At 48.0% G+C, this 26,156-nt stretch overlaps 1 protein-coding gene across 1 annotated transcript in view; it reads right to left on the minus strand.

The window, feature by feature from the left end:
* Positions 1 to 26,156, minus strand: part of NRBP1 (nuclear receptor binding protein 1) — a 228,668-nt gene that overhangs the window by 51,567 nt on the left and 150,945 nt on the right. Inside the window, exons 14-16 of the mRNA XM_069233574.1 lie at positions 23,205 to 23,258; positions 3,061 to 3,124; positions 2,919 to 2,974 (exon numbers count right to left, since the gene is read on the minus strand). Of these exons, the coding sequence (XP_069089675.1) occupies positions 2,919 to 2,974; positions 3,061 to 3,124; positions 23,205 to 23,258 (174 nt within the window). The remainder of the gene's footprint in view (positions 1 to 2,918; positions 2,975 to 3,060; positions 3,125 to 23,204; positions 23,259 to 26,156) is intronic.

The raw sequence follows: 26,156 nt of genomic DNA on the forward strand, positions 1-26,156 counted from the left end.
GTCTCGGCGTCGAGCCGTGTCCACACCGGCATCTCGGTGTCGAGGCTTGTCTCCAGCACTTTCTCGGTCCCGAGAAGGCTGCGTGCCGGTGTCTCGACCGGAGTCGGACGATCTCGGCACTGTTTGGGCCTTTTTCGGTGCCGACGGTCGGTCACCGATTTTATGGGTTGAGCCATGGCCTGGTGGCAGTGGCGTCCCCTGGGCCTTGTAAATGTTTCTTTGTGTGGTTTTCGACGTCTTACTCACGGTTTGTGTATCGTCGAATCCTTCGGAGTCTGAGTCTTGGATCGAGAAGGTACCTTCCTCTTCCTGTTCCTCGAACTCCCGTCGGGCTGTCGGTGCGGACGCCATTTGAAGTCTTCTGGCTCGACGGTCTCGGAGTGTTTTTCGGGACCGGAACGCACGACAGGCCTCGCAGGTGTCTTCGCTGTGCTCAGGTGACAGGCACAGGTTGCAGACCAAGTGTTGGTCTGTGTAGGGGTATTTATTGTGGCATTTGGGGCAGAAACGGAACGGGGTCCGTTCCATCGGCGTTCTTCAGCACGCGGTCGGGCCGACCAGGCCCCGACGGAGGATCGAAAAACTACCCCGAAGGGCACCGGAGCTCTTCGATCTTCGATGCGGTGTTGAATCTAAGTATGCCGATCCCGAACGCAACAATACCGACGAAAATCTTCCGAAATTAACTATTTTTTCTGTTCCGAAACTCGGAGCGACAGGAACACGTCCGAACCCGATGGCGGAAAAAAAACAATCGAGGATGGAGTCGACGCCCATGCGCAATGGAGACAAAAGGAGGAGTCACTCGGTCCCGTGACTCGAAAGACTTCTTCGAAGAAAAACAACTTGTAACACTCCGGCCCAACACCAGATGGCGAGCTATTGCAGAACATGCGTATCTACAGCGACAGATGCCATCGAACAGATTGGTTTTGAATGTTTTAGCATTCCTGGGAGCATAGGTAGTCTTTGGTACTGGCTATGAGTGGAGGTTAGCGTGTTAAACAAGAAGTCATCCTCAATTGGTTCTGAATGCAAGGTGACGTTATGGAAAGCAGTTGCCCTTGCAATCACCTGTGTGTAAGATGTACTGACCGAACGGAAACAATACCGACGTCTTTTCTGAGATTCTAACTAACTTTCCGACCCGAAACACGGAGCGAAAAGGAACACGTCCGAACCCGATGGCGGAAAAAAAACAATCTAAGATGGAGTCGACGCCCATGCGCAATGGAGTCGAAATGGGAGGAGTCCCTTGGTCTCGTGACTCGAAAAGGCTTCTTCGAAGAAAAACAACTTGTAACACTCCGAGACCAACACCAGATGGCAGGATCTGCAGCTACACATGCCATCGAACATATATATACATATACATATACACATACACATACACATATACATATTCTAAACTGGTCTCTGATTTATTCTGCGAGTGTCTCATTTATTGCCAGAGTACAACAAATGCTTAGCCCTACCCTCTGACAAGCCTAACTGCTTACCCCACACTACCATAAAATAGAGCGATTAGTCCTATATACTTTTGCCTCTGCAAACCAATTGGGGATCCACTGGACTCTGCATGGTGTACTTTTTTGTGCATCACATAGCGAGTCAGCTTCCTACAGCCAAAGACTGAAACTGCTCTACCCAGCAATTCGGCTGTGTCAAGTCCACATCTGATGGAGAACTTTGCTGCATTTCGCCCCCCCCCAACCTCCCCTCCATCAGCAACAGACTAAGATAGTATGTCCTGGGCCTCCTTTGGGACCACAGGTAGCACTTGTGCAACCTAATCCCATAGTGTATGGGAGTAACAGTCCAATAAGCATGCAGTGCTCACTGACCACAATGCCAGGCTAGTGGAAGAGAACATTCTCTTACCAAAGATGTCCAGCCTCTTGGATTCTCTATACAGTGGGGTATCAGGGAACAAGCCAGGGTGAATGTAGGATGAGTAGGCTTGGTCCACCAAGCTCTCCAGGTTAGGGTACTGGATAAGGAAACTGGGATTCACAAAGAGTGAGGCAATGGTGGCAGAAAATACTCCTATTCACAGGAGTCCCTGAGCAGGACTTGGCTCAGGCCCCAAGCAGGACATCTGTAAGGGCTTCACTGAATGCAAGTTAGGGTTCTACGTGTCCAACTTCTGGCTGAAGCACGTCACAACACTAGTCTTGACTGCCATTGAGGGTAAGTTTAGATTCAGGACCTTGGCTGCCATGCGCACCACCATTGCAAAACAGGCTCCTTTCTCTGTAGCCACAGCAGAAGGGGATACCAGGCCAGTGTGAGGTGAAGTGCCCAAACAACTGGCCTCACCTAGCTCATCATACAAGTTGTCCTACTCAATGACTAGGATGGCATTGTCGAGGGGTGACAAGAGAGCAGGTGCAGAAGTAAGTATCCGTCTCACCAGCAGTTATGCTCCAGATCCCTGGGACCTGACTGGCGCAGAGGATGAACCTGTCTGCATGGTCCCTGTGGGAGGGCCCAAAGGTACTCCAGAGAGACTGGGCTACACAAAGATGAGGTGCAGGGCCTCAAAATTCCTTCATCTAGGCTGGGGTCTGTCCACCTCCAGGAAACTCTGGGCAGTGCTGAGCAGACTCAGGCCCGCCAAATCGCAGGGGAGGGGTGTGGGCTTGGTGTGTGTATATAAGAGTAAATACCTGAATGCATAGGTTTCTTTCCTTTTTAAACTATATAAAAAAGGGATGAACCCATAGACCAAAAAAAATTGGAAGTGTAAGAGAAGGGACTCAAAAATACATCTCATGCTAAGGGTAAGGTAATGCAGCTAACTAGTTACATTAAAACTGAATAAGTGAAAGGACAGACACTTCTGCAGCAATAGAAAGTATGACATTTCGTCAGTGGTAACAAAGGTCTATAAAACAAACCAGAGCCCGCTATTTTACCTCTCCGATAAATCCTAGTTGAACTAGTTCTGCTGCCAACTCCTGAATGTTCTCATCTGAAAAATAGCAAGAGGATGTGTAATGGTTATTAGCAAGGCCTCACAGCAGCCAGAGGGGCAACATGACTAAGAACAATACTCACTAGGTAATAGATCACAGCTCAGGTGTCGGTTTAATTTATCTTCCAATTTCAACAATAACGTTACCTAAAATAAAAATAAATAAAAACAAAAACAAAAGCAAAACATTTATTTCCTTAACAGTTAATGTAGTGGCACAGTTGCTGTTCAAATGCAGACATTCTATTTAACAAAATGTTTATTGTATGTTTGTGCCATTTATAGGAAGCGGACTCTATATATAATTGTACCAAAATGAGTTAGTGTGCAGAATCCAGGAGTTCCCCGGAGGCTTAACAGAGGCTGAAGTATATAAGACTAATGCTCTTTTGTGGTAGTGTGGTCGAGCAGTTAGGCTTATCAGAGGGTAGTGCAAAGCATTTGTCGGGGGAGGGCGGGGGCACTTGGGATTCAGGCTGCAGGTGTCGTGGTGTTGGCCAGGAGGGGTCACCCCAGGATGGACTGAAGGTCAGAATCATCCCGGGACCTTCTTTGGATCAGTGGAGCCACCTGGATGCGGGCCATGGGCGTCAGGTGCGAGTGGGGAGGGCTCGTGAATCCAGGGCAGTTTTGGAGTCCTTTTGGAGTTTTCTTCTGGGCAGTGCCGCTGTCCTTGGGAGCTCTTGGTCCTCTCTGCTGGGCAGGAAGTCCTCTGGGGATTTAGAGGTTGCTGGCCCTGCAGGATGCATAGCCTGCTTGAAGCAGGAGTCTTTGAAGCTGCAGAAAGGCCGGTAGGGCTGAAGCCAAGTCAGATGTCATGTGGAGTCTTCTCTGCTGGAGTCAGCTAAGCAGTACTCCTTTCGGTCACCAGGAATCTGGTGAGTAAGGTTCAGGGAAGCCCCGAAATGGAAAAAGTCACTTACCCAGTGTACATCTGTTCGTGGCATTAGTCGCTGCAGATTCACATGCTGTGCATAGTCTGCCGTCTGGTGTTGGGTCGGAGTGTTACAAGTTGTTTTTCTTCGAAGAAGTCTTTTCGAATCACGAGACCGAGGGACTCCTCCCACTTCGGTTCCATTGCGCATGGGCGTTGACTCCATCTTAGATTGTTTTCCCCGCAGAGGGTGAGGTAGGAGTTGTGTATGCTAATAATAGTGCCCATGCAATGGAATAAATACGTATGTACAAAATGAAGGTTTAATGTAATATATTTACAAATGTACAAATGTTCAAGATCTACTTCTAAACGGCTACAGGCTCCCGGGGAGGAGGGCGGGCGCATGTGAATCTGCAGCGACTAATGCCACGAACAGATGTACACTGGGTAAGTGACATTTTCCGTTCGGTGGCATGTGTAGCTGCAGATACACATTGTAGGAAGTTGGCTCTGTATGTGCTATTTCAAAGTAAGGAATAGCATGCACAGAGTCCAAGGGTTCCCCTTAGAGGTAAAATAGTGGTAAAAATAGATAATACTAATGCTCTATTTTGTGGTAGTGTGGTCGAGCAGTAGGCTTATCCAAGGAGTAGTGTTAAGCATTTGTTGTACATACACATAGACAATAAATGAAGTACACACACTCAGAGACAAATCCAGCCAATAGGTTTTTATATAGAAAAATATCTTTTCTTAGTTTATTTTAAGAACCACAGGTTCAAATTCTACATGTAATATCTAATTCGAAAGGTATTGCAGGTAAGTACTTTAGGAACTTCAAATCATCAAAATTGCATGTATACTTTTCAAGTTATTCACAAATAGCTGTTTTAAAAGTGGACACTTAGTGCAATTTTCACAGTTCCTAGGGGAGGTAAGTATTTGTTAGGTTAACCAGGTAAGTAAGACACTTACAGGGCTTAGTTCTTGGTCCAAGGTAGCCCACCGTTGGGGGTTCAGAGCAACCCCAAAGTCACCACACCAGCAGCTCAGGGCCGGTCAGGTGCAGAGTTCAAAGTGGTGCCCAAAACACATAGGCTAGAATGGAGAGAAGGGGGTGCCCCGGTTCCGGTCTGCTTGCAGGTAAGTACCCGCGTCTTCGGAGGGCAGACCAGGGGGGTTTTGTAGGGCACCGGGGGGGACACAAGCCCACACAGAAATTTCACCCTCAGCGGCGCGGGGGCGGCCGGGTGCAGTGTAGAAACAAGCGTCGGGTTCGCAGTGTTAGTCTATGAGAGATCTCGGGATCTCTTCAGCGCTGCAGGCAGGCAAGGGGGGGGTTCCTCGGGGAAACCTCCACTTGATCGAGGGAGAGGGACTCCTGGGGGTCACTCCTCCAGTGAAAGTCCGGTCCTTCAGGTCCTGGGGGCTGCGGGTGCAGGGTCTCTCCCAGGTGTCGGGACTTTGGATTCAAAGAGTCGCGGTCAGGGGAAGCCTCGGGATTCCCTCTGCAGGCGGCGCTGTGGGGGCTCAGGGGGGACAGGTTTTTGTACTCACAGTCTTAGAGTAGTCCTGGGGTCCCTCCTGAGGTGTTGGATCGCCACCAGCCGAGTCGGGGTCGCCGGGTGCAGTGTTGCAAGTCTCACGCTTCTTGCGGGGAGCTTGCAGGGATCTTTAAAGCTGCTGGAAACAAAGTTGCAGCCTTTCTTGGAGCAGGTCCGCTGTCCTCGGGAGTTTGTCTTTTCGAAGCAGGGGCAGTCCTCAGAGGATGTCGAGGTCGCTGGTCCCTTTGGAAGGCGTCGCTGGAGCAGGATCTTTGGAAGGCAGGAGACAGGCCGGTGAGTTTCTGGAGCCAAGGCAGTTGTCTTCTGGTCTTCCGCTGCAGGGGTTTTCAGCTAGGCAGTCCTTCTTCTTGTAGTTGCAGGAATCTAATTTTCTAGGGTTCAGGGTAGCCCTTAAATACTAAATTTAAGGGCGTGTTTAGGTCTGGGGGGTTAGTAGCCAATGGCTACTAGCCCTGAGGGTGGGTACACCCTCTTTGTGCCTCCTCCCAAGGGGAGGGGGTCACAATCCTAACCCTATTGGGGGAATCCTCCATCTGCAAGATGGAGGATTTCTAAAAGTTAGAGTCACTTCAGCTCAGGACACCTTAGGGGCTGTCCTGACTGGTCAGTGACTCCTCCTTGTTTTTCTCATTATCTTCTCCGGCCTTGCCGCCAAAAGTGGGGCCTGGCCGGAGGGGGCGGGCAACTCCACTAGCTGGAGTGTCCTGCTGGGTTGGCACAAAGGAGGTGAGCCTTTGAGGCTCACCGCCAGGTGTGACAATTCCTGCCTGGGGGAGGTGTTAGCATCTCCACCCAGTGCAGGCTTTGTTACTGGCCTCAGAGTGACAAAGGCACTCTCCCCATGGGGCCAGCAACATGTCTCGGTTTGTGGCAGGCTGCTAAAACTAGTCAGCCTACACAGATAGTCTGTTAAGTTTCAGGGGGCACCTCTAAGGTGCCCTCTGTGGTGTATTTTACAATAAAATGTACACTGGCATCAGTGTGCATTTATTGTGCTGAGAAGTTTGATACCAAACTTCCCAGTTTTCAGTGTAGCCATTATGGTGCTGTGGAGTTCGTGTTTGACAAACTCCCAGACCATATACTCTTATGGCTACCCTGCACTTACAATGTCTAAGGTTTTGTTTAGACACTGTAGGGGTACCATGCTCATGCACTGGTACCCTCACCTATGGTATAGTGCACCCTGCCTTAGGGCTGTAAGGCCTGCTAGAGGGGTGTCTTACCTATACTGCATAGGCAGTGAGAGGCTGGCATGGCACCCTGAGGGGAGTGCCATGTCGACTTACTCGTTTTGTCCTCACTAGCACACACAAGCTGGCAAGCAGTGTGTCTGTGCTGAGTGAGAGGTCTCCAGGGTGGCATAAGACATGCTGCAGCCCTTAGAGACCTTCCTTGGCATCAGGGCCCTTGGTACCAGGGGTACCAGTTACAAGGGACTTATCTGGATGCCAGGGTCTGCCAATTGTGGATACAAAAGTACAGGTTAGGGAAAGAACACTGGTGCTGGGGCCTGGTTAGCAGGCCTCAGCACACTTTCAATTGTAAACATAGCATCAGCAAAGGCAAAAAGTCAGGGGGCAACCATGCCAAGGAGGCATTTCCTTACACACATGCTGTGCATAGACTAGTAAGCAGTTATCTCCCGAAAAGCGGTGGTTCAGCCTGTAGGAGTGGAAGTAGTTTGAAATAAAGTTCTTAGTACGGCTTGACTTACTGTGGCCTGTTGTGCAGATAACACATCTACACAGTAGTGTTTAGTAAATGTATGAGGCGTAGACCATGTTGCTGCCTTACATATTTCGGTCATTGGAATATTTCCTAGAAAGGCCATAGTAGCACCTTTCTTTCTGGTTGAGTGTGCCTTTGGTGTAATAGGCAGTTCTCTCTTTGCTTTAAGATAGCAGGTTTGGATGCACTTTACTATCCATCTGGCGATACCTTGTTTTGAAATTGGATTTCCTGTATGAGGTTTTTGGAAGGCAATAAATAGTTGTTTTGTCTTCCTAATTTCTTTTGTCCTGTCAATGTAGTACATTAGCGCTCTCTTGATGTCTAATGTATGTAGTGCTCTTTCAGCTATTGAATCTGGCTGTGGGAAGAACACTGGTAATTCCACTGTTTGGTTTAAGTGGAACGGTGAGATAACCTTTGGTAAGAATTTTGGATTTGTTCTTAGAACGACCTTATTTTTGTGTATTTGAATAAATGGTTCTTGTATGGTAAACGCCTGTATTTCACTTACTCTTCTTAGAGATGTGATGGCAATGAGAAATGCAACTTTCCACGTTAAGTATTGCATTTCACAAGAATGCATGGGTTCGAAAGGTGGACCCATGAGCCTTGTCAAGACAATGTTGAGGTTCCATGAAGGAACAGGTGGTGTCCTTGGTGGTATAATTCTCTTTAGGCCCTCCATAAACGCTTTAATGACAGGTATTCTAAATAGGGAAGTTGAATGAGTAATCTGCAGGTAAGCAGATATTGCTGCGAGATGTATTTTTATGGATGAGAAAGCTAGATTTGATTTTTGTAAATATCCTACTACATCTTTTTGAGATGCATGCAATGGTTGGACTTGATTATTATGGCAGTAACAAACAAATCTTTTCCATTTACTTGCATAGCAGTGTCTAGTGGATGGTCTTCTAGCTTGTTTTATGACCTCCATACACTCTTGTGTGAGGTTCAAGTGTCCAAATTCTAGGATTTCAGGAGCCAAATTGCTAGATTCAGCGATGCTGGGTTTGGATGCCTGATCTCCTGTTTGTGTTGTGTTAACAGATCTGGCCTGTTGGGTAGTTTGACATGAGGTACTACTGACAGGTCTAGTAGTGTGGTATACCAAGGTTGTCTTGCCCATGTTGGTGCTATTAGTATGAGTTTGAGTTTGTTTTGACTCAATCTGTTTACTAGATATGGAAGGAGAGGGAGAGGGGGAAAAGCGTACGCAAATATCCCTGACCAATTCATCCATAGAGCATTGCCGGTGTGGGTACCTGGATGCGAAGTTTTGGCATTTTGCGTTTTCTTTTGTTGCAAATAGATCTATTTGAGGTGTTCCCCAAATTTGGAAGTAAGTGTTCAGGATTTGGGGGTGAATTTCCCATTCGTGGACCTGTTGGTGATCCCGAGAGAGATTGTCTGCTAGCTGGTTCTGGATCCCTGGAATAAACTGTGCTATTAGGCGAATGTGGTTGTGAATTGCCCAATGCCATATTTTTTGTGTTATGAGACAACTGTGTCGAGTGTGCTCCCCCCTGTTTGTTTAAATAATACATTGTCGTCATGTTGTCTGTTTTGACAAGAATGTATTTGTGGGTTATGATTGGTTGGAATGCTTTCAACGCTAGAAATACTGCTAACAATTCTAGGTGATTTATATGAAACTTTCTTTGATGTACGTCCCATTGTCCTTGGATGCTGTGTTGATTGAGGTGTGCTCCCCACCCTGTCATGGAAGCATCTGTTATCACATATTGTGGCACTGGGTCTTGGAAAGGCCGCCCTTTGTTTAAATTTGTACTGTTCCACCATAGAAGCGAGATGTATGTTTGGCGGTCTATCAACACCAGATCTAGAAGTTGACCCTGTGCATGTGACCATTGTGATGCTAGGCACTGTTGTAAGGGCCGCATGTGCAATCTTGCGTTTGGGACAATGGCTATGCATGAGGACATCATGCCTAGGAGTTTTAATACCATCTTTGCGTGTATCTTTTGTGTTGGATACATAGCTTGTATCACCTTGTGAAAATTTTGAACCCTTTGTGGACTTGGAGTGGCTATCCCTTTTGTTGTGTTGATTGTCGCTCCTAAGTATTGCTGTGTTTGACACGGCGAAAGGTGTGACTTTGCATAGTTGATGGAGAAACCCAGTTTGTAAAGGGTTTGTATAACAATCTGTGTGGTGTGAACACTTTGTTAGCGAGTTGGTTTTGATTAACCAATCGTCTAGGTACGGGAACACGTGTATTTGCTGCCTCCTGATATGCGCAGCTACTACTGCTAGGCATTTTGTAAAGACTCTTGGTGCTGTTATTCCGAATGGCAACACTTTGAATTGGTAATGTATTCCTTTGAATACGAACCTTAGGTATTTCCTGTGTGAGGGATGTATCGGTATATGGAAATACTCGTCTTTTAGATCTAACGTTGTCATGTAGTCTTGCTGTTTCAGTAGTGGCATTACGTCTTGTAACGTGACCATGTGAAAGTGGTCTGATTTGATGTAGGTGTTTAGTGTTCCGAGATCTAATATTGGTCTCAGACTTTTGTCCTTTTTCGGTATTAGAAAGTACAGTGAGTAAACTCCTGTGTTCTTTTGTGTTTTTGGTACTAATTCTATTGCGTCTTTTTGCAGTAATGCTTGAACTTCTAGTCCTAGAAGGTCTATATGCTGTTTTGACATATTGTGTGTTTTCGGTGGGACGTTTGGAGGGAGTTGGAGAAATTCTATGCAATAACCATGTTGGATAATTGCTAAGACCCAAGTGTCTGTTATTTCCTCCCATGATTTGTGGAACTGGCTTAGTCTTCCCCCCACTGGTGTTGTGTGAAGGGGTTGTGTGACCTGTGAGTCACTGTTTATTTTGAGGGGTTTTGGGACCCTGAAACTTTCCCCGGTTTCTTGGGAATTGGCCCCCTCTGTATTGGCCTCGAAAGCCACCCCTTTGATATTGTCCCTGGTAGGTAGGTGGTCTTGTTTGTGAGGTGCTGGCTTCTGTGGCTTGACCTCGAAACCCTCCTCTGAAACTTGTTTTGCGAAATGTGCCAAATGTGCCTCTGCCCTGCGGGGAATAGAGTGCGCCCATGGCTTTGACTGTGTCAGTGTCCTTCTTTAATTTTTCAATTGCAGAGTCCACTTGTGGGCCAAACAATTGCTGTTCATTGAACGGCATATTGAGCACTGCCTGTTGTATCTCCGGTTTGAAGCCAGATGTGCGCAGCCATGCGTGCCTCCTTATTGTCACAGCAGTATTTATTGTTCTTGCAGCTGTATCTGCTGCATCCATAGAAGAACGTATTTGGTTGTTTGAGATATTTTGCCCCTCTTCAACCACTTGTTTCGCTCGTTTCTGGAATTCTTTGGGGAGGTGCTCGATGAGATGCTGCATCTCGTCCCAATGGGCCCTGTCGTATCGCGCTAGGAGTGCTTGCGAGTTGGCGATGCGCCACTGATTTGCAGCTTGTGCTGCAACCCTTTTCCCAGCTGCATCAAACTTGCGGCTCTCCTTGTCCGGAGGTGGTGCGTCGCCTGATGTCTGCGAGTTGGCTCTTTTACGAGCTGCTCCTACGACTACTGAATCTGGTGTCAGTTGTGATGTAATAAAAGCAGGGTCGGTGGGCGGTGCCTTGTATTTTTTCTCCACCCTTGGAGTTATTGCTCTGCTTTTAACAGGCTCCTTGAAAATCTGTTTAGCGCGCCTTAGCATTCCCGGGAGCATGGGAAGGCTTTGATAATGGCTGTGGCTGGAGGACAGGGTGTTAAAGAGGAAGTCATCCTCAATAGGCTCTGAATGTAGAGATACATTATGAAATTCGGCTGCCCTAGCTACCACCTGTGCATATGCTGTACTGTCCTCAGGTGGTGAGGGTTTAGTTGGGTACGACTCTGGACTATTGTCCGATACTGGAGCATCATAGAGGTCCCATGCTGCCTGATCATCCTGGCTCATGGTGGTATGAGCTGGTGATTGTGGTGGAGTCTGTGCCGGTGATACATGAGTTGACTGTGGTGGAGAGGCTGTTGGAGTTACCCTCTTTACCACCTTTGCTTGTAGTGGCTTGTCTTGTTGCTGGAAGTCATGTTTCCTTTTCCTTCAGATTGGGGGAAGAGTGCTGATTTTCCCTGTACCCCTTTGGATAAAGATACTCTTTTGCGTGTGATCTACCTCCGTAGTTTGTAATTCCTCCTCAAATCTGTGTCTTTTTAGTTGGGAGGACAGTGATTGTTCCTCTGAGTAGGAACTGGTTTTTGGTTCGGTTGCCGGGTGTTTTGGCACCGAAACCGTGTCTTTAGTTGTTTTCGGCTCCGACAAGATCTTTCTCTTTTTCGGTGTCTTGGCCTCTCGGTGCCGACCATCTTCGGTGCCGCTATCTCTGTGCCAAGCAGCTTCGGTGCCGCTGTCTGTGTCGAGTAGCTTCGGTGCCGCTGTCTCTGTGTCGAGCCTTTTCTGCACCACTCTCTCGGTCCCGAGAGTGTTGCGTGCCTGTGTCTCGACCCGAGTCGGACGACTTCGGCACCAGCTCGCCCTTTTTCGGTGCCGATGGACGGTCACCTACTTTATGGGTTATGCCATGGCCTGTTGGCAGTGGCGTCCCCTGGGCTTTGTCTGTTTTCTCGTGTGATCTTTCTTTCGACGTCTTACTCACGGTTGGTTGCTCGTCGACGTTGAATTCTTCGGAATCCGAATCGCGGATGGAGAAAGTTTCTTCTTCTTCTTCCTCCTCCTCGAACCCTTGTTGTCCTGTCGGCGTGGAAGCCATCTGCAACCTCCTGGCTCTTCGGTCCCTGAGCGTTTTTCTCGACCGAAACACACGACAGGCCTCACACAACTCTTCCTTGTGCTCGGGGGACAGGCACAAGTTACAGACCAAATGTTGGTCTGTATAAGGATATTTACTGTGGCATTTAGGACAGAATCGGAACGGGGTCCGTTCCATCAGTGTCGATGTTGCACGCGGTCGGGCCGACCAGGCCCCGACGGGGGATCGAAAATACCCCGAAGGGTTACCGGAGCTCTTTAAGGCTCGGTGTCGATTTGCCCTAACTATCCCGATACCGAATGAAACAATACCGACGAATTTTCTGTTGATTCTGACTAACTTTCCGACCCGAAACACGGAGCGAAAAGGAACACGTCCGAACCCGATGGTGGAAAGAAAACAATCTAAGATGGAGTCGACGCCCATGCGCAATGGAACCGAAGTGGGCGGAGTCCCTCGGTCTCGTGACTCGAAAAGACTTCTTTGAAGAAAAACAACTTGTAACACTCCGACCCAACACCAGACGGCAGACTATGCACAGCATGTGTATCTGCAGCTACACATGCCACCGAACACTAGTTTTAGGGGTGTTACAGGGGTCAGAGATGGGTAGCCAATAGCTATCGTCCCTGAGGGCGGCTACACCCTTAGAGTGCCCACTGCCTTTGAGGAAGTGGAAGGAGGGGGGGATGTGGGGGGGGAAGAAGGAGTGGCTAGGCACATTCCTAACCCTATTAGTTCCTATCCTCCACAGCGGAGGATTCTGCAAGGAAGGGGTCCACTTCAGCTCAGGGCAACTTAGAGGCTTAGAGGTGATCCTAGCTGGCGTGGTCACTCCTTCCTGTTTTTCCCAATTTTCCCCACAGGACCTGCCGCCTAAAGTGTGGCTTGGGCCAGGGGGTGGGCATCTCCACTAGCTGGAGTGCCCTCAAGCACTGTAACAGGAGGCATGGCGTTTGAGGTTTACCACCAACAGTTGCAGTTCCTGCACAGATAGATGTGAAATATCTCCACCCAGAGCAGACTTTGTTTCGGACCCTGGAGGGCACAAAGGCTCTCTCCTCCATGGGGGTCAGAAAACTGTCTGTTAATGGCAGGCTGGCACAGACTGGTCAGCCATGCACTAAAGGGTTGGGTATAATACAGGGGGAATCTCCAAAATACCCTCTGTGTGAATTTTACAATTAATCCAAAACTGGCATCAGTGTAGGTTTATTGTGCTGAGAAATTTGATACCAAACTTCCAAGTCTTCAGTGAAGCCATCATGGAGCTGTGGAGTTCGTAATGACAAACTCCCACCCCATGTACTCAGTATGGCCACATTGCACTTACAATGTCCAAGAACGGACTTAAACATTGTAGAGGCATATTGCTTATGTAGCTATGCTCTCACCTGTGATATAGTGCACCCTGTCTTATGGCTATAAGGCCTGCTAGAGGGGTGACTTACCTAAGCAACAGGTAGTGGTTTGTGGGCATGGCACCCTGAGAGGAATGTCTAAGCAAAACCTTAGTGCAGGGTAACCATAAGAGTATATGGTCTGGGAGTGTCAAAAACGAGCTCCACAGCACCATGATGGCTACACTGAAAACTGGGAAGTTTGGTATCAAAATTCTCAGCACAATAAATGCACACTGATGCCAGTGTACATTTTATTGTAACATACACCCCAGAGGGCACCTTAGAGTTGCCCCCTGAAACCTTAACCGACTACCCGTGTAGGCTGACTGGTTTTAGCAGCCTGCCACACTCCAGACATGTTGCTGGCCACATGGGGAGAGTGCCTTTGTCACTCTGTGGCTAGTAATAAAGCCTGTACTGGGTGGAGGTGCTTCACACCTCCCCCTGCAGGAACTGTAACACCTGGCGGTGAGCCTCAAAGGCTCACCCCCTTTGTTACAGCACCTCAGGACACTCCAGCTAGTGGAGTTGCCCACCCCCTCCGGCCACGGCCCCACTTTTGGGGGCAAGGCCGGAGGAAATAATGAGAACAACAAGGAGGAGTCACTGGCCAGTCAGGACAGCCCCTAAGGTGTCCTGAGCTGAGGTGACTGACTTTTAGAAATCCTCCATCTTGCAGATGGAGGATTCTCCCAATAGGATTAAGGATGTGCCCCCCTCCCCTCAGGGAGGAGGCACAAAGAGGGTGTAGCCACCCTCAGGGCTAGTAGCCATTGGCTACTAACCCCCCAGACCTAGACACACCCCTAAATTCAGTATTTAGGGGCTCCACAGAACCTAGGAACTCCGATTCCTGCAACCTAAGAAGAAGAAGACTGCTAAGCTGAAAAACCCTGCAGAGAAGACGAAAACACCAACTGCTTCGGCCCCAGCTCTACCGGCCTGTCTCCCCCCTTCTAAACTCTGCTCCAGCGACGCTCTCCCCAGGGACCAGTGACCTCTGAAGCCTCAGAGGGCTGCCCTGCATCTAGAAGGACCAAGAACTCCCAAGGACAGCGGCTCTGTTCACCCAAGACTGCGACTTTGCTACAAAGAAGCAACTTTGAAACAACTTGCGTTTCCCGTTGGAAGCGTGAGACTTGACACTATGCACCAGACGCCCCTGGCTCGACTTGTGGAGAACAATCACTTCAGGGAGGACTCCCCGGCGACTGCGGGACCGTGAGTAGCCAGAGTTGCCCCCCCTGAGCCCCCACAGCGACGCCTGCAGAGGGAATCCCAAGGCTCACCCTGACCGCGACTGCCTGCTTCTAAGATCCGACGCCTGGTAAAGACTCTGCACCCACAGCCCCCAGGGCCTGAAGGATCCGACCTCCAGTGCAGGAGCGACCCCCAGGTGGCCCTCTTCCTTGCCCAGGTGGTGGCTACCCAGAGGTGCCCCCCCCCCTTGCCTGCATCGCTGAAGAGACCCCTTGGTCTCCCATTGAAACCTATTGAAAACCAGACGTGTGTTTGCACACTGCACCCAGCCGCCCCGTGCTGCTGAGGGTGTACTTTGTGTGGACTTGTGTCCCCCCCGGTGCCCTACAAAACCCCCCTGGTCTGCCCTCCGAAGACGCGGGTACTTACCTGCTGGCAGACTGGAACCGGGGCACCCCCTTCTCCATTGAAGCCTATGCGTTTTGGGCACCACTTTGACCTCTGCACCTGACCGGCCCTGAGCTGCTGGTGTGGTAACTTTGGGGTTGCTCTGAACCCCCAACGGTGGGCTACCTTGGACCCAAACTTGAACCCCATAGGTGGTTTACTTACCTGCAAAAACTAAAACTCTTACTCCCCCCAGGAACTGTTGAAAATTGCAATGTCTAGTTTTAAAATGGCTATATGTGATTTACGTAAAAACTGTATATGCTATTTTGCTAATTCAAAGTTCCTAAAGTACCTACCTGCAATACCTTTAATTTGAAGTATTACATGTAAATCTTGAACCTGTGGTTCATAAAATAAACTAAGAAAATATATTTTTCTATACAAAAACCTATTGGCCTGGAATTGTTTCTGAGTGTGTGTTCCTCATTTATTGCCTGTGTGTGTACAACAAATGCTTAACACTACTCCTCTGATAAGCCTACTGCTCGACCACACTACCACAAAATAGAGCATTAGAATTATCTCTTTTTGCCACTGTCTTACCTCCAAGGGGAACCCTTGGACTCTGTGCATACTATTCCTTACTTTGAAATGGTGCATACAGAGCCAACTTCCTACATTCATCCAGGTAGCTGCTGAGCGATGGCCTTCAAGTACTTTGGCCGGGTAGGGGAGTAGAGAGATGGGATGAGAATTCTTGAGTTAATTGGGGAATTGAGGAGGGGAGTCTGTAGTTTTTTTTTTCTTCTTTTCTTTAGGAGAGGTTTGATTTGCACAGGTTTCCATTTGTCCAGGAAAAAATGTCAATGTGATGGTGTTGAGGATGCTGGTGAGTTCTGTGCGGATGAGGTTGGTTCAGAGGTTGAAAAGGTGGTGGGGCATGGGTTAGTGGGTGCACCGGAGTGAACTGATGACACTAGGAGTGAGGCGAGTTCAGAGGTGAGCAGTGCCTATGTGGAGATAGTGCTGTAGGTGTGCTCAGAGGAGAGGTCTAGGGAGCCGAGGTTGGTGATTGTGGGTCAAAGTTATTATAGATGGTGGCGCTCTTGCTGTGGAAGCAGTCTGAGAGGGTGCTGCAGAGTTCTTAAGAGGGATGGATAGTGTTCTGTGTATTCTCTGTGGATCTTCTGACTATTTTGAAAAGTTCTGTTGTGCGGCTCAAGGCTGGTCATGATGGCCTCTCTGGTTCTCCTTGAACGGTCGGTGGTAGCTGCTGAAGTCTGTTTTGTGGGTTCTATTTGAGGGTTCCTGGTGGATCGCCATTGTTTCAAGTTTGCAGCAGCTGCACTTGGTGGCTCTGAGCTTAGGAGTGTACCAGTTGGTGTACAGGTTGTGTTGGTTCTGGCTGGGTACAGTGGAGCAACTGAATCGGTGCATTTGGTGATCCAGGAGGAGAAGTTCAGGATAGCCTGGTCTAGGTTGGATGAGGGCTTGGGTTTGGATGAGCAGAGTGCCTGCGTCCACTGTGATTCAGTAACTCTGCTCCAGTTGGCTCTGTGGTTGTTGGTGGTGGTGGTGTATTGGGTGTCAGCGACATTGAAGTGAATGATGCTGTTGTCAGACCAGGGGAGTTCTGTGATGTGGCTGAATCGGACTGTAACTGGAGGTAAAGAGGAGGGTTGAGTGTTTCCATCTGTGTGTGGGTACGCTGACCAGTTGGCTGAGGCCTATGTTGCTCAAGTTCTCAAGGAGGGTGGTGGAGTTGGCATTGTTGGGGTTGATGAGGGAATTGAGGTCGGAGTGTAGAATGTAGTGTGGTTGGAGTCGATTGCTAGTGGTGCAATGATGTTGGGGATGGTGTTGCAGAAGGGCGGTTGGGGTCCTGGGGGTCTGTATACGAGGGTACCTCTTAAGGTACTTTTGACATTTGCAGTTGGAAATTGAAGTGTTTGAGGGGTTGAGGTGTTGTTGACTGCAGTGCATAGAGTGGTGTTCTTGAATAAGATTGATGCCCTCATGATGTTTGCTGGCGCGGTCTCGGAGCATGATATTGTAACAGTCTGGTGTTGGGGTGGTGATGTCGGGGTTCGAGGAGGAGTTTAGCCTGGTTTTGGTGATGAAGGCTAGGTCTGGTGAGAGGGAGGTGATGTGTCCCATATTTCCGTGGTATGTTTGCAGAGGGATCGGGCATTAAGCAGGATACTACAGAGAGGTTTGGGGTTGACCATGGCTTCCGGGTGGGTGCAGTGTGGGGTCCTGTGTGGGCTGGTGACTCAGTACTGCAGGAGAAGCAGCAGTTTCTGCAGGAGTAGGGTCCTTGATAGCACAAGGAGATGCAGTGTAACAGTTGACGCCCAGGATTCATGGGTCTGAGCTCCTTGGTGGATAAACAGTGGGTGGCTGGAGAGCCATGGCTCCTGGCGCTGGGCATAGATGAGCATGCCTTTGATACGGCCTTGTTAGAGCCTCCATTAAGTGGGGGAAGGGTGAGGTGCTGGGTGGCAGGAGAAGGGAAAGGAGGAGAAGGAGCAGAAAAGGCAAGCAGTGCAAAAACGAGTAGGAAAGAGAAAACGAAGCAGAAAAACAAGCAGAAAAGAGGGGGGTGAAAGGAGCAGAAAGCTAGCAGAAAAGAGGGAGAAATGGTGCAGAAAAGAAGAAAAGTAGCAGAAAAGAGGGGGGGGGGAGGGGGGGGGGGGGGGGGGGGAAGGTGCAGAAAAGTGTGAAAACTGAGCCAAAAAGGAGCAGAACAGAGATAAAAAGGAGCAGACAAATGAACATAAACCAGGCAGCAGAGGGTGGCAGTGGGCAAGCTGGGCAGGAGACTGTCTCAGGGGAGCTGGTACAAGGACCTGGTCCTTAGGAGACTAAAAGCTCAACACATTGTAATAAACTGTTGGGTAGTCACCAGCAATAAAAATAAATATTGAGCACTGAAACAGCACATTTAGCACTTAATCCACAGTTGGGCAATCAAATGAGTTAAAATTCTACAGGTGGGGCAGAAAGGAAAAGGAAGTTTAGTAAGAGGGCAAAGGTTGAGAAAGAAAAGGACTAAGGGTAGGTACAAGTGCAGGGGGTAGAGGACCAGTACAAAACCAGGATTGGGTAAGAGTACTGGAAGCCTATAAGTGTGCAAAGTATAGTTCTCTTGAAATCTTATGCCACCTGGGAGGGAGCTCAGGTTTATGTTGCCGTGGGGTCTACCACTAAGTGGTATTCTTATAAAAATACTGAAGAATATTACTACGGCTTCGAACACTAGGTGAAGGTCAGTTGGTCGATGTTGGAAAGTAGCTTCTTTCTAGCATGGTTACCCCCACTTTCTGGCCTGTGCCAGTGTGTTTGTGTTTACTGGGATCCTGCTAACCAGGACCCCAGTGATGATGCTCTCCTTTAAAACTTGGTTGCTGGAACCTTTTTCACCCCACATTTGGCATACTGGTATCACCATGTAAGCCCCTAGTATATGGTACATAGGTACCCAGGGCATCGGGGTACTAGGGGATCCCTATGGGCTACATGTATTATTCCACCCATAGGAAGCCCGTGCAAAGTGTTCTGCAGGCCTGCCTTTGCAGTGTGTGTGAAAGGGTACATGCACCCTTTCACTACCAGGTCCCTGTAAGTCACCCCTATGGCAGGCCTTCCTAGCCTAGAGGGCAGGGTATAAATACCTGTATGTGAGGGCACCCCAGCACCGGCAGAGGTGCCACCAAGAACTCCAGTTCAATTTTCCTGGACTTCGTGAGTGTGGGGACGCCATTTTATGCGTGCACTGGACATAAGTCACTATGTCCAACTATATAATGGTAACTCCGAATCTGGGCATGTTTGGTATCAAACATGTCAGTATTGTTTGTATGATTCCATGCACTCGGGGGGGCTCCTTCGAGGACCCCCATCATTGCTTCTACCAGTCTTCTGGAGTTTTCCAGGTAGCCCATGCTGCTGCCACCCCTCAGACAGGTTGCTGTCGTCGTCCTGCTTCAGGCAGACGAAGGCATAACAAAGGACTTCCTGTGGAAATAGGCGTTGCATAACTGGGAAGGGGTAGCCTCCCCAAGCCACCGGTATGCCTCTAAGGGCACATTTAGTGCCCTCCTTGCATGAAACTGTTTGTATCAGTCCAGGGATCCCCAGTCACTTCTCAGGCGCAAATCTGGACAATGGAAAGGGGAGTGACCACTCCCCTGTCCATCACCACCCTAGAGGTAGTGCCCAGAGCTCCTCCAGGTGGCCACTTAATTTCTGCCATCTTGAATCCAAGGTGGGCAGGGGCTCCTCGGAGCATCTGTGTGGCCAGGTCAGGCAGATGTCAGCCCCCTCCTGATAGGTGGTCACCCTGCTAGGTGACCAATCCCTCTTTCTGGGCTAGTTATGGTCTCCCTCTTGGGTGGGTCCTCAGATTCAACGTGCAAGATTCCAGCAGGACTCCTCTGCATCATTTACTTTATCTTCTGGCCAACGGGACTGCAACTGGACCTTCCAGGAGCCGACAATCTGCAACTCCAGTGACGACTACACTCTGCAACATTGTTTCTCTGGCTCCTTCCAGCAACTGCAACATTTCCCTGGATGTGCATCCTCCAAGGACGACAAGTCTTCAGCCCGCACAAGAAGAAGGAATCTCCCTTGAAGTGATGTGGGACTCCCCTGCATCTGCACCAAGTGCAACGACGACCAGCTGTGTGGATCCTCTCTCCTATTGACCTGCATTGAACATTCATCACAGGTGGTGGTCTGGACTGGTTCCCTTGGTCATCTCTACCAGCTGTGCAACTTGGGAGACGGTAAGCCCTTACCTCTCCTTGCAGGACAGTAACCTTGTGCGCCGCAACGCTTGCAGCTAGCAAGGCACGTTTGTTCCTCCTCCAAGGGATCTTCAGGCTCAGTGTAGCCCCAGCTACCCCCACTCCTTCCTGCAAAGTGCAGTCTCCTGCCTGCTGCTCCAGAGACGCGGGACTCCTCTTCAGGTGTTCTGAGTAGGCATCCCTGCGACTCTTGTGCTGGCTGCCCATGGGTCACCTGTGGGTGTGACTCCCAGCTGCTGAGGGTCACCTCGGACTCGCTGTAGGAAGCTGGTGTGTGGTGAGCACCTATGAGGTTATCACCTTATACCAGGTATCCCCTATTAGTGAGGTGTAGACAGTGTCTCGGAAGCTCCATGGCTCCTTAGAGGTAGCTGTGGATGAGCAGCCAAGACTTATCTAGAGACATGCAATACCACTGTAGTCACAGCACTTACACACATGAAAGAACCACAGTGTTACACAAAAGGTACTTTATTATGTAACACAACTACTAAACTACTGAATAGGCAATACTACACTAGGAGGTGAGTAAACACTACACATTAAAAGTCTGATTAGCACAGAAAACACTAGCAAATAGTAAAAACAATAGTAAATATTGAAGTCCCTCGGGGAGACCAAACCATATACCAAGTGGAATGTGAATGGCAGTCCCCACACCCAAGGAAGTGGAATCTGCAGATGGGAGCTGGAGGAACCAAGTTAAGTACCACGGTGCCCCTAGCGACCAAGAGAGAAGAGGCAAGTACCTGTTTTTTTCCCCAACAGGAGAACTTTGGAAAAAGACTGTGCAAGACTCAGACACCATAGCTGCTCACCACATACCATGCTAGCTTCCTCGAGACACCCTTGCACCTTTTTTCCCAATTTCAAGTAGCTGGATGGGGTTGAGTCCTGCTCAGCGTTCTTGCACTTACAGCAAGTTTTCAACTTACCAGCAGACTTTACGAGGGAACAGGACTGTGAAAGGGACTGGCTTTTTGAACAATATCGAGAGCAGCCTTGAACCTTTAGGCAGGACTTGTTTCAATTGGAACCTCTTCCTATGTTTGGGGACTTTACAGTTTCACCACCTGTTCACGGATCGCCTTCAGGTGCACAAGGGCACATTTATCGCACAAGTTAGTAGTGATTGAAGCACAAACTGGTGTCTTTTTGTAGAACTGGTCTGTGTGTATACCGCTCTGTATAAAGACCTTTGAGTTTATGACATGCTGGTATTTTTTTCTTTTTTTATTTAAAGCAGCCTCAAGTGCAGACCGGGATTTTTTAGCTTTATCATAGTTTCATTTCTTTTCTAATTTTGAGTGTTTGTCTTATTAAAAACTGTGCTTTACAGAAGTATAGGTTGACTATTTTTGTGACGTTTCCCTCATTTGGTAGGGTGCTATTTTGTTGATTGCTTGCATAATTGCTCTGTTAAGAGAAATAGATGAAAGGACATAATTTCTACTTGGAGGTTCACTGTGGGAGCTAAAGCAAATGCAAAAGTGCCAAATGAGATGTGCTTAAGAGCATGTACGGTCTATCCAAAGTAGTGTGATGCTTTACTCATTTTTGAGATCCAGAGAATTAAGGGGATGATGGAATAATCGGAGCATTCTATTTGTTGACATAGGTAAGCCTCCTTTGACATTATCTGCATTTACAAGGAGTAGTATCTTGCCTTAGGTAGGTCCCTGTGGCTCACAAAACTTTCATACTATGGGTTTCTAGAACACTTTGGATCAAGTGAAGTTCTATTTTTCAGATTCTCTCAATTTAAGCGGACTTCTCGTAGGTTGCTGTTCAGATTTTGTAAATGCGTTCAGGAACAAATTATTTTTTGGTAGGTGATATATAGAGTGAAACAAAATCATATCATTAGGAGAGGGGTTATGGGCCAGTTGTAGTTATTCAAAGTAAATGTGTATGGTTTATTTTGCATGAGAGAGATACTCTGAATTATTACTCTCTACACTTCAGGGAAAATATTTCTATGGGTCTTTGTTACAGAGACTCCTAGAACATTCCCGTTGTTTAGCCATGTTTCAATGAGTGATAGTAATTCCAACCTCTACTGTCAGATGTAGGAGATGAGCACATGATGTGTGCCAGTTCTGTTTCGGTTACAGGAGTCCCTGGATAACGTTTTGGAAATGCTGTTTCTTATCTCTGGGAGTATGGCCTTGGGTTCCTGGATGGCAAGTGTTGCCCGATGAGAAGTAAAGGCATATTTTGATTGCTGGTGTCGGAGATGGATAGGGAGCGAACAATGAGCCTTTCGTGACATAGCACAGGTAATGTTCAGTTTGCGAGAGTCACCTGGTGGCACAGGTATCGTTTGGTTTACTAGAGAAACCCTGAGGATCAGTGCATTGCTGGTAACGTTCCCTTGCAGTTACTCAAGTTAGTTTTATACTTCTTGCACTGCATAGTTTGGCAGTTAGCAACAGCTCAGATACCACCATGTTCGGAGGTCAGTATTGTTGGACTGCAGAAATGGTGAAGTGATTTAGTAATGTTAGTGCATTAATCTTAAACAAATAAGCCAGCCTAAGGTTTGGCGTGGCTTCTTGAATATCAATACCTGCTAAAGGTAGGAAGCAGCACAATGGAGGATGGCCTAAATCAGACTGTTAGAATTCAGCCAAGGGGACATTGGTGATGTGCCAATTAGATATGAAATGGCTTTTATTCAGCAATATCACACTTGCCAATCATGTATATACACGTGATACACCAAATGTATGCCAAGAAGTGAACAAGGCTTGTTAATCACCTTAAATAATCACCTTATCTTCCACAATATGTCTAAAAGAGATGCGCCTTTCAAGAAGGTGAGGAGTGACAGCCTGTCCCACGATTCGGCATCAGTGTGAAAGTCCTTCTGTTTTAAGTGTATATACACCGCAGCCACAAGATCAGTGCTAGCAGTTTAGTGAACTAAAGTATGGCACTTACCTGCTTCAATGGGAATATGCATGTCCCGAGGCCTTAGGCCCACTAAGGAAGCGATAATGGAAATAAGGCATAATCTAACTCAACTGGAACTGCATAACCGAGTCAGTGGATCAAACTGGAAGCCAGCAAACTGGGAATTATACTGGGCCTTGAGCGGAAAATGTACAGGAGATTAAATCTTAGTAAATCAGTGATCACTAGAATGTGAGCTAGATTCAATAGTACATGCCATGGACGATAAGGCCAACAACAGAGCATGACAGTCTGGAGTAAAGCCCATTAACTGTGCAAGCCCTCCCATGTTCAAGTACTCTCTACTTGATCAAATTAAACAACTCCATATTAAGATTGATAATGTCACACTCCAAAACTCCTTCAACGAACAAAAGCAGTAGCAGTGCGACTGTATGAAATTAGGGATGACCTTTCTTCTGGCATAAATGGTACATGCAAATGAAATGGACATCACAAAAACGTGTTCTTACTACACTCTTTAGATTCTACCCCCAAAACAAAGTATTTGAAATTGCCATAAAAAAAAAAAACATACATGATGCTTGGATCCCTCATCCACAGACTCGATATTACACTGCATCAGAACCACCTGAAATCAAAGAGAGACATTACATGCTGCACAAACTAGTGCTCATATACAGGAGTAAGGTACTACACGACAAATCATTCCTCGCAATCTGAGATTAACCTGCATTAAAAAAAAAACATACCTACTGGTTCAGAACAAAATCAGAACCCTTAAGATTATTATGTGCCTGTATCAATACTGAGAGACTTCGTTTTGATTTGTGGTATGTAATTGTTCTACACAAGATATACCATTAGTTTGATATGCTTTCCCCACACCAGCTATATTCATTTATAGAACATTTTAACCTACAGAAGCACTTCCACAACTTTAGGACACAATGTTTCAAATATTCATTCATTATTGTATCATTCAATTGACTGTAAAGGTGCAAATACAAGATGCACCTAGACCTCCAGGGGTTAGTCAAATCTGGGATACTATTCTTGCTTACATACAGGGTCCCCACTGTGTACCCATCACAGAAGATCACCCTATATCAACAAAATCAACCGATGGTGGCAAATGATTGTGAAGGTTGGGGGTGGGTGGGGGGGGGTAAGGGGAGGATGGGGGGGTTGGGAAGAGTGCAAGTGGAGAAAGAACACAGTGGCCTGCCTGAGGGAAATAAACACCTGTAGTCCCGTCCTGATACAGACCTTAAACAACAAATATATGTTGTCAATTTGAACCTCTATTGAGGCCATACCACCTCACCTTCGAGAGCACCGAGCCAGCACTACCTCATAATGCCTCATCACTAGTCCAGGGTAGACGACAGAGCAACTACTTCTGTTCGCAACTAAACGGAAAGGGCAAGGGTGGGTGAGCTACGCTACATTACCCCAGTATAGGCTACAGATTGTTTCAATGTTTTTACTGAAGTGAGTAAAATACACATACTGCAGACTTGGAGCATTATTTTGTTACTTTATTTGTTGCTATAAGTAGAGCAAATTCGGTTTCTGCCTGCCAACTGCAGTGTTTATTTGAATATGGACAGGAGGCTGGTGGTAGTGAAAGTGTATTATAAACCCCATACAGTGACAAAGAATGGCCTTAGTGCACAGAAAATGGTCTGGGCAATACCTTTGTTAGGTAGTGTTAGAAATGGGGTTTCTGGTTGGCTAGGGTATGCACTTAAGCCAGGCAGAACCCACCCACTCTAGTCAGGGCAAGGGAGTCACACGTCCAAGATAACCCCTGCTCACCCCCTTGGTAGCTTGTCACGAGCAGTCAGGCCTATCCCAAAGGCAATGTGTAAAGCGTTTGCACAACACACATGACGCACTAGCCCCACCACAAAGGAAACAATTCCAAGTTATATAAAAATAAACTGTATTGTACACGTCAGTAATACCCGGCTACCTAAGGACTTGTCAGAATGCTACATAATAGTTACTTTGCAGAAATCAGCAGTAGTCTCACATAACACAGGTTACTTATTATTCTGCAATATAATCAGTAGTCAGGAATCACATTACTAAAGAAATGCACTTGTCACAGAAATACCATGAATGCCCATACCAGGAACATTAGAAAGCATATGGCAAGTCAAACATCAGCAAAGCTACAACAATAATTAGGGGCTCCAGTGGGGACCTTTTGGTTCGGTGGGCCCTCAGCGAGGCTTCCGCCCGCGGTCTCCACAACACAATCAGGGCTCCGGTGAGGCGGGGAGCCTCTGATGAGGCTTCCTTCCCCCCCCGATCTCCAAGGATCAAACAAGGGGCCCGGTGGGGCGGAAAGCTTCCGATGAGGCTTCATCTCCAGCCAGTCCTCCAACTAAGGAAAAGGCCTGCCTGGGCCGCAGCGGTGATCGGCCTTAAGTTAGGGTGTCTGGTGCCCCAGGGGCCCTCCTCGGAGCGTGCCTCACCCTGGGGGGACCAATAGGAGCGCGCTCACTCCAATTTCCTTTTCTTTGTGCCCCAGGGGCACAGAACTGTGCGGTTCTCTCGCACTTGAAATTGCCAAAACCCAGGTCGCTGCAGTGATTACCCTCACGGCAATGCGCTGGGGTCAGTTTTCTTTGGCACAAGAACGTGCTTTCAGAGCACGAGGCAAATCAAAATAGAAGCGCTCCCAATGCAATTCGATGTAATGAAACCGAACGCTCTCAAAGCGTTTGGAGCATAAAGAGAAGCGCTCTCCAGGCGCTTTAACAGATGATGGCAGGGGTCAGGGGCCACCACCTCCAGCCCCTGGGGGTACACAACAAAATGGAGCACAGGGCAGCAGGCCAGCACAAGGTGGATACAGGCAGTTGGCAGTCCTCCTACTGACCCAGCAGGTCACAGGTCAGCACAGCAGCAGTAGTCCAAGGCGGTTCCTGAGGAGTCCCTACAGTGGTATTCTGTGTCCAGGTACAAGTGTTTCAGTTCCAAAATGTCTCCCCATTGTGAGGGAAAATTTCCTGTACTTCTACAGTTTTGCAATGGGGTAACAAAAAAAGGTGAGAGGAGGTTCCAACCAGTTACAACTGGTTCTGGGAGTGCCCCCTCTCTCTCAGCACAGGCTGCAAACATCAAGTGGGGGGCAAACATCCCTTTTGGGTGAGGCCAGGGCACAGCCTATTCACATGCCCGTGTGCCTCCCCTCCCCCTTTTCTCAGCACCGGAAGACCATTCAAAATGCAGATGCACCTCCGACACCTCCAGCCTCCCTATGTACAGGCTGTCTGAAAAGTATGCACAAAGCCCAACTGTCTCACTGCCCAGACGTGGATTGGAGTCAAGATGCAAAACAGAGTCAAACTCCGAGAAATGTTCACTTTCTAGACGTGGCATTTCTGTAATAAAAAAATCCACTTACACCAGTAAGCCGCATTTCTCACTACCATTACAATCATACCAAACATGCCTACGCTACCCCCCATAAAAATCAGACAATACCCCTAGACATAAGGCAGGGCATTTCCGA

This window comes from Pleurodeles waltl, chromosome 5 (genome assembly GCF_031143425.1).
Source record: "Pleurodeles waltl isolate 20211129_DDA chromosome 5, aPleWal1.hap1.20221129, whole genome shotgun sequence".
Classification (NCBI taxonomy): domain Eukaryota; kingdom Metazoa; phylum Chordata; class Amphibia; order Caudata; family Salamandridae; genus Pleurodeles; species Pleurodeles waltl.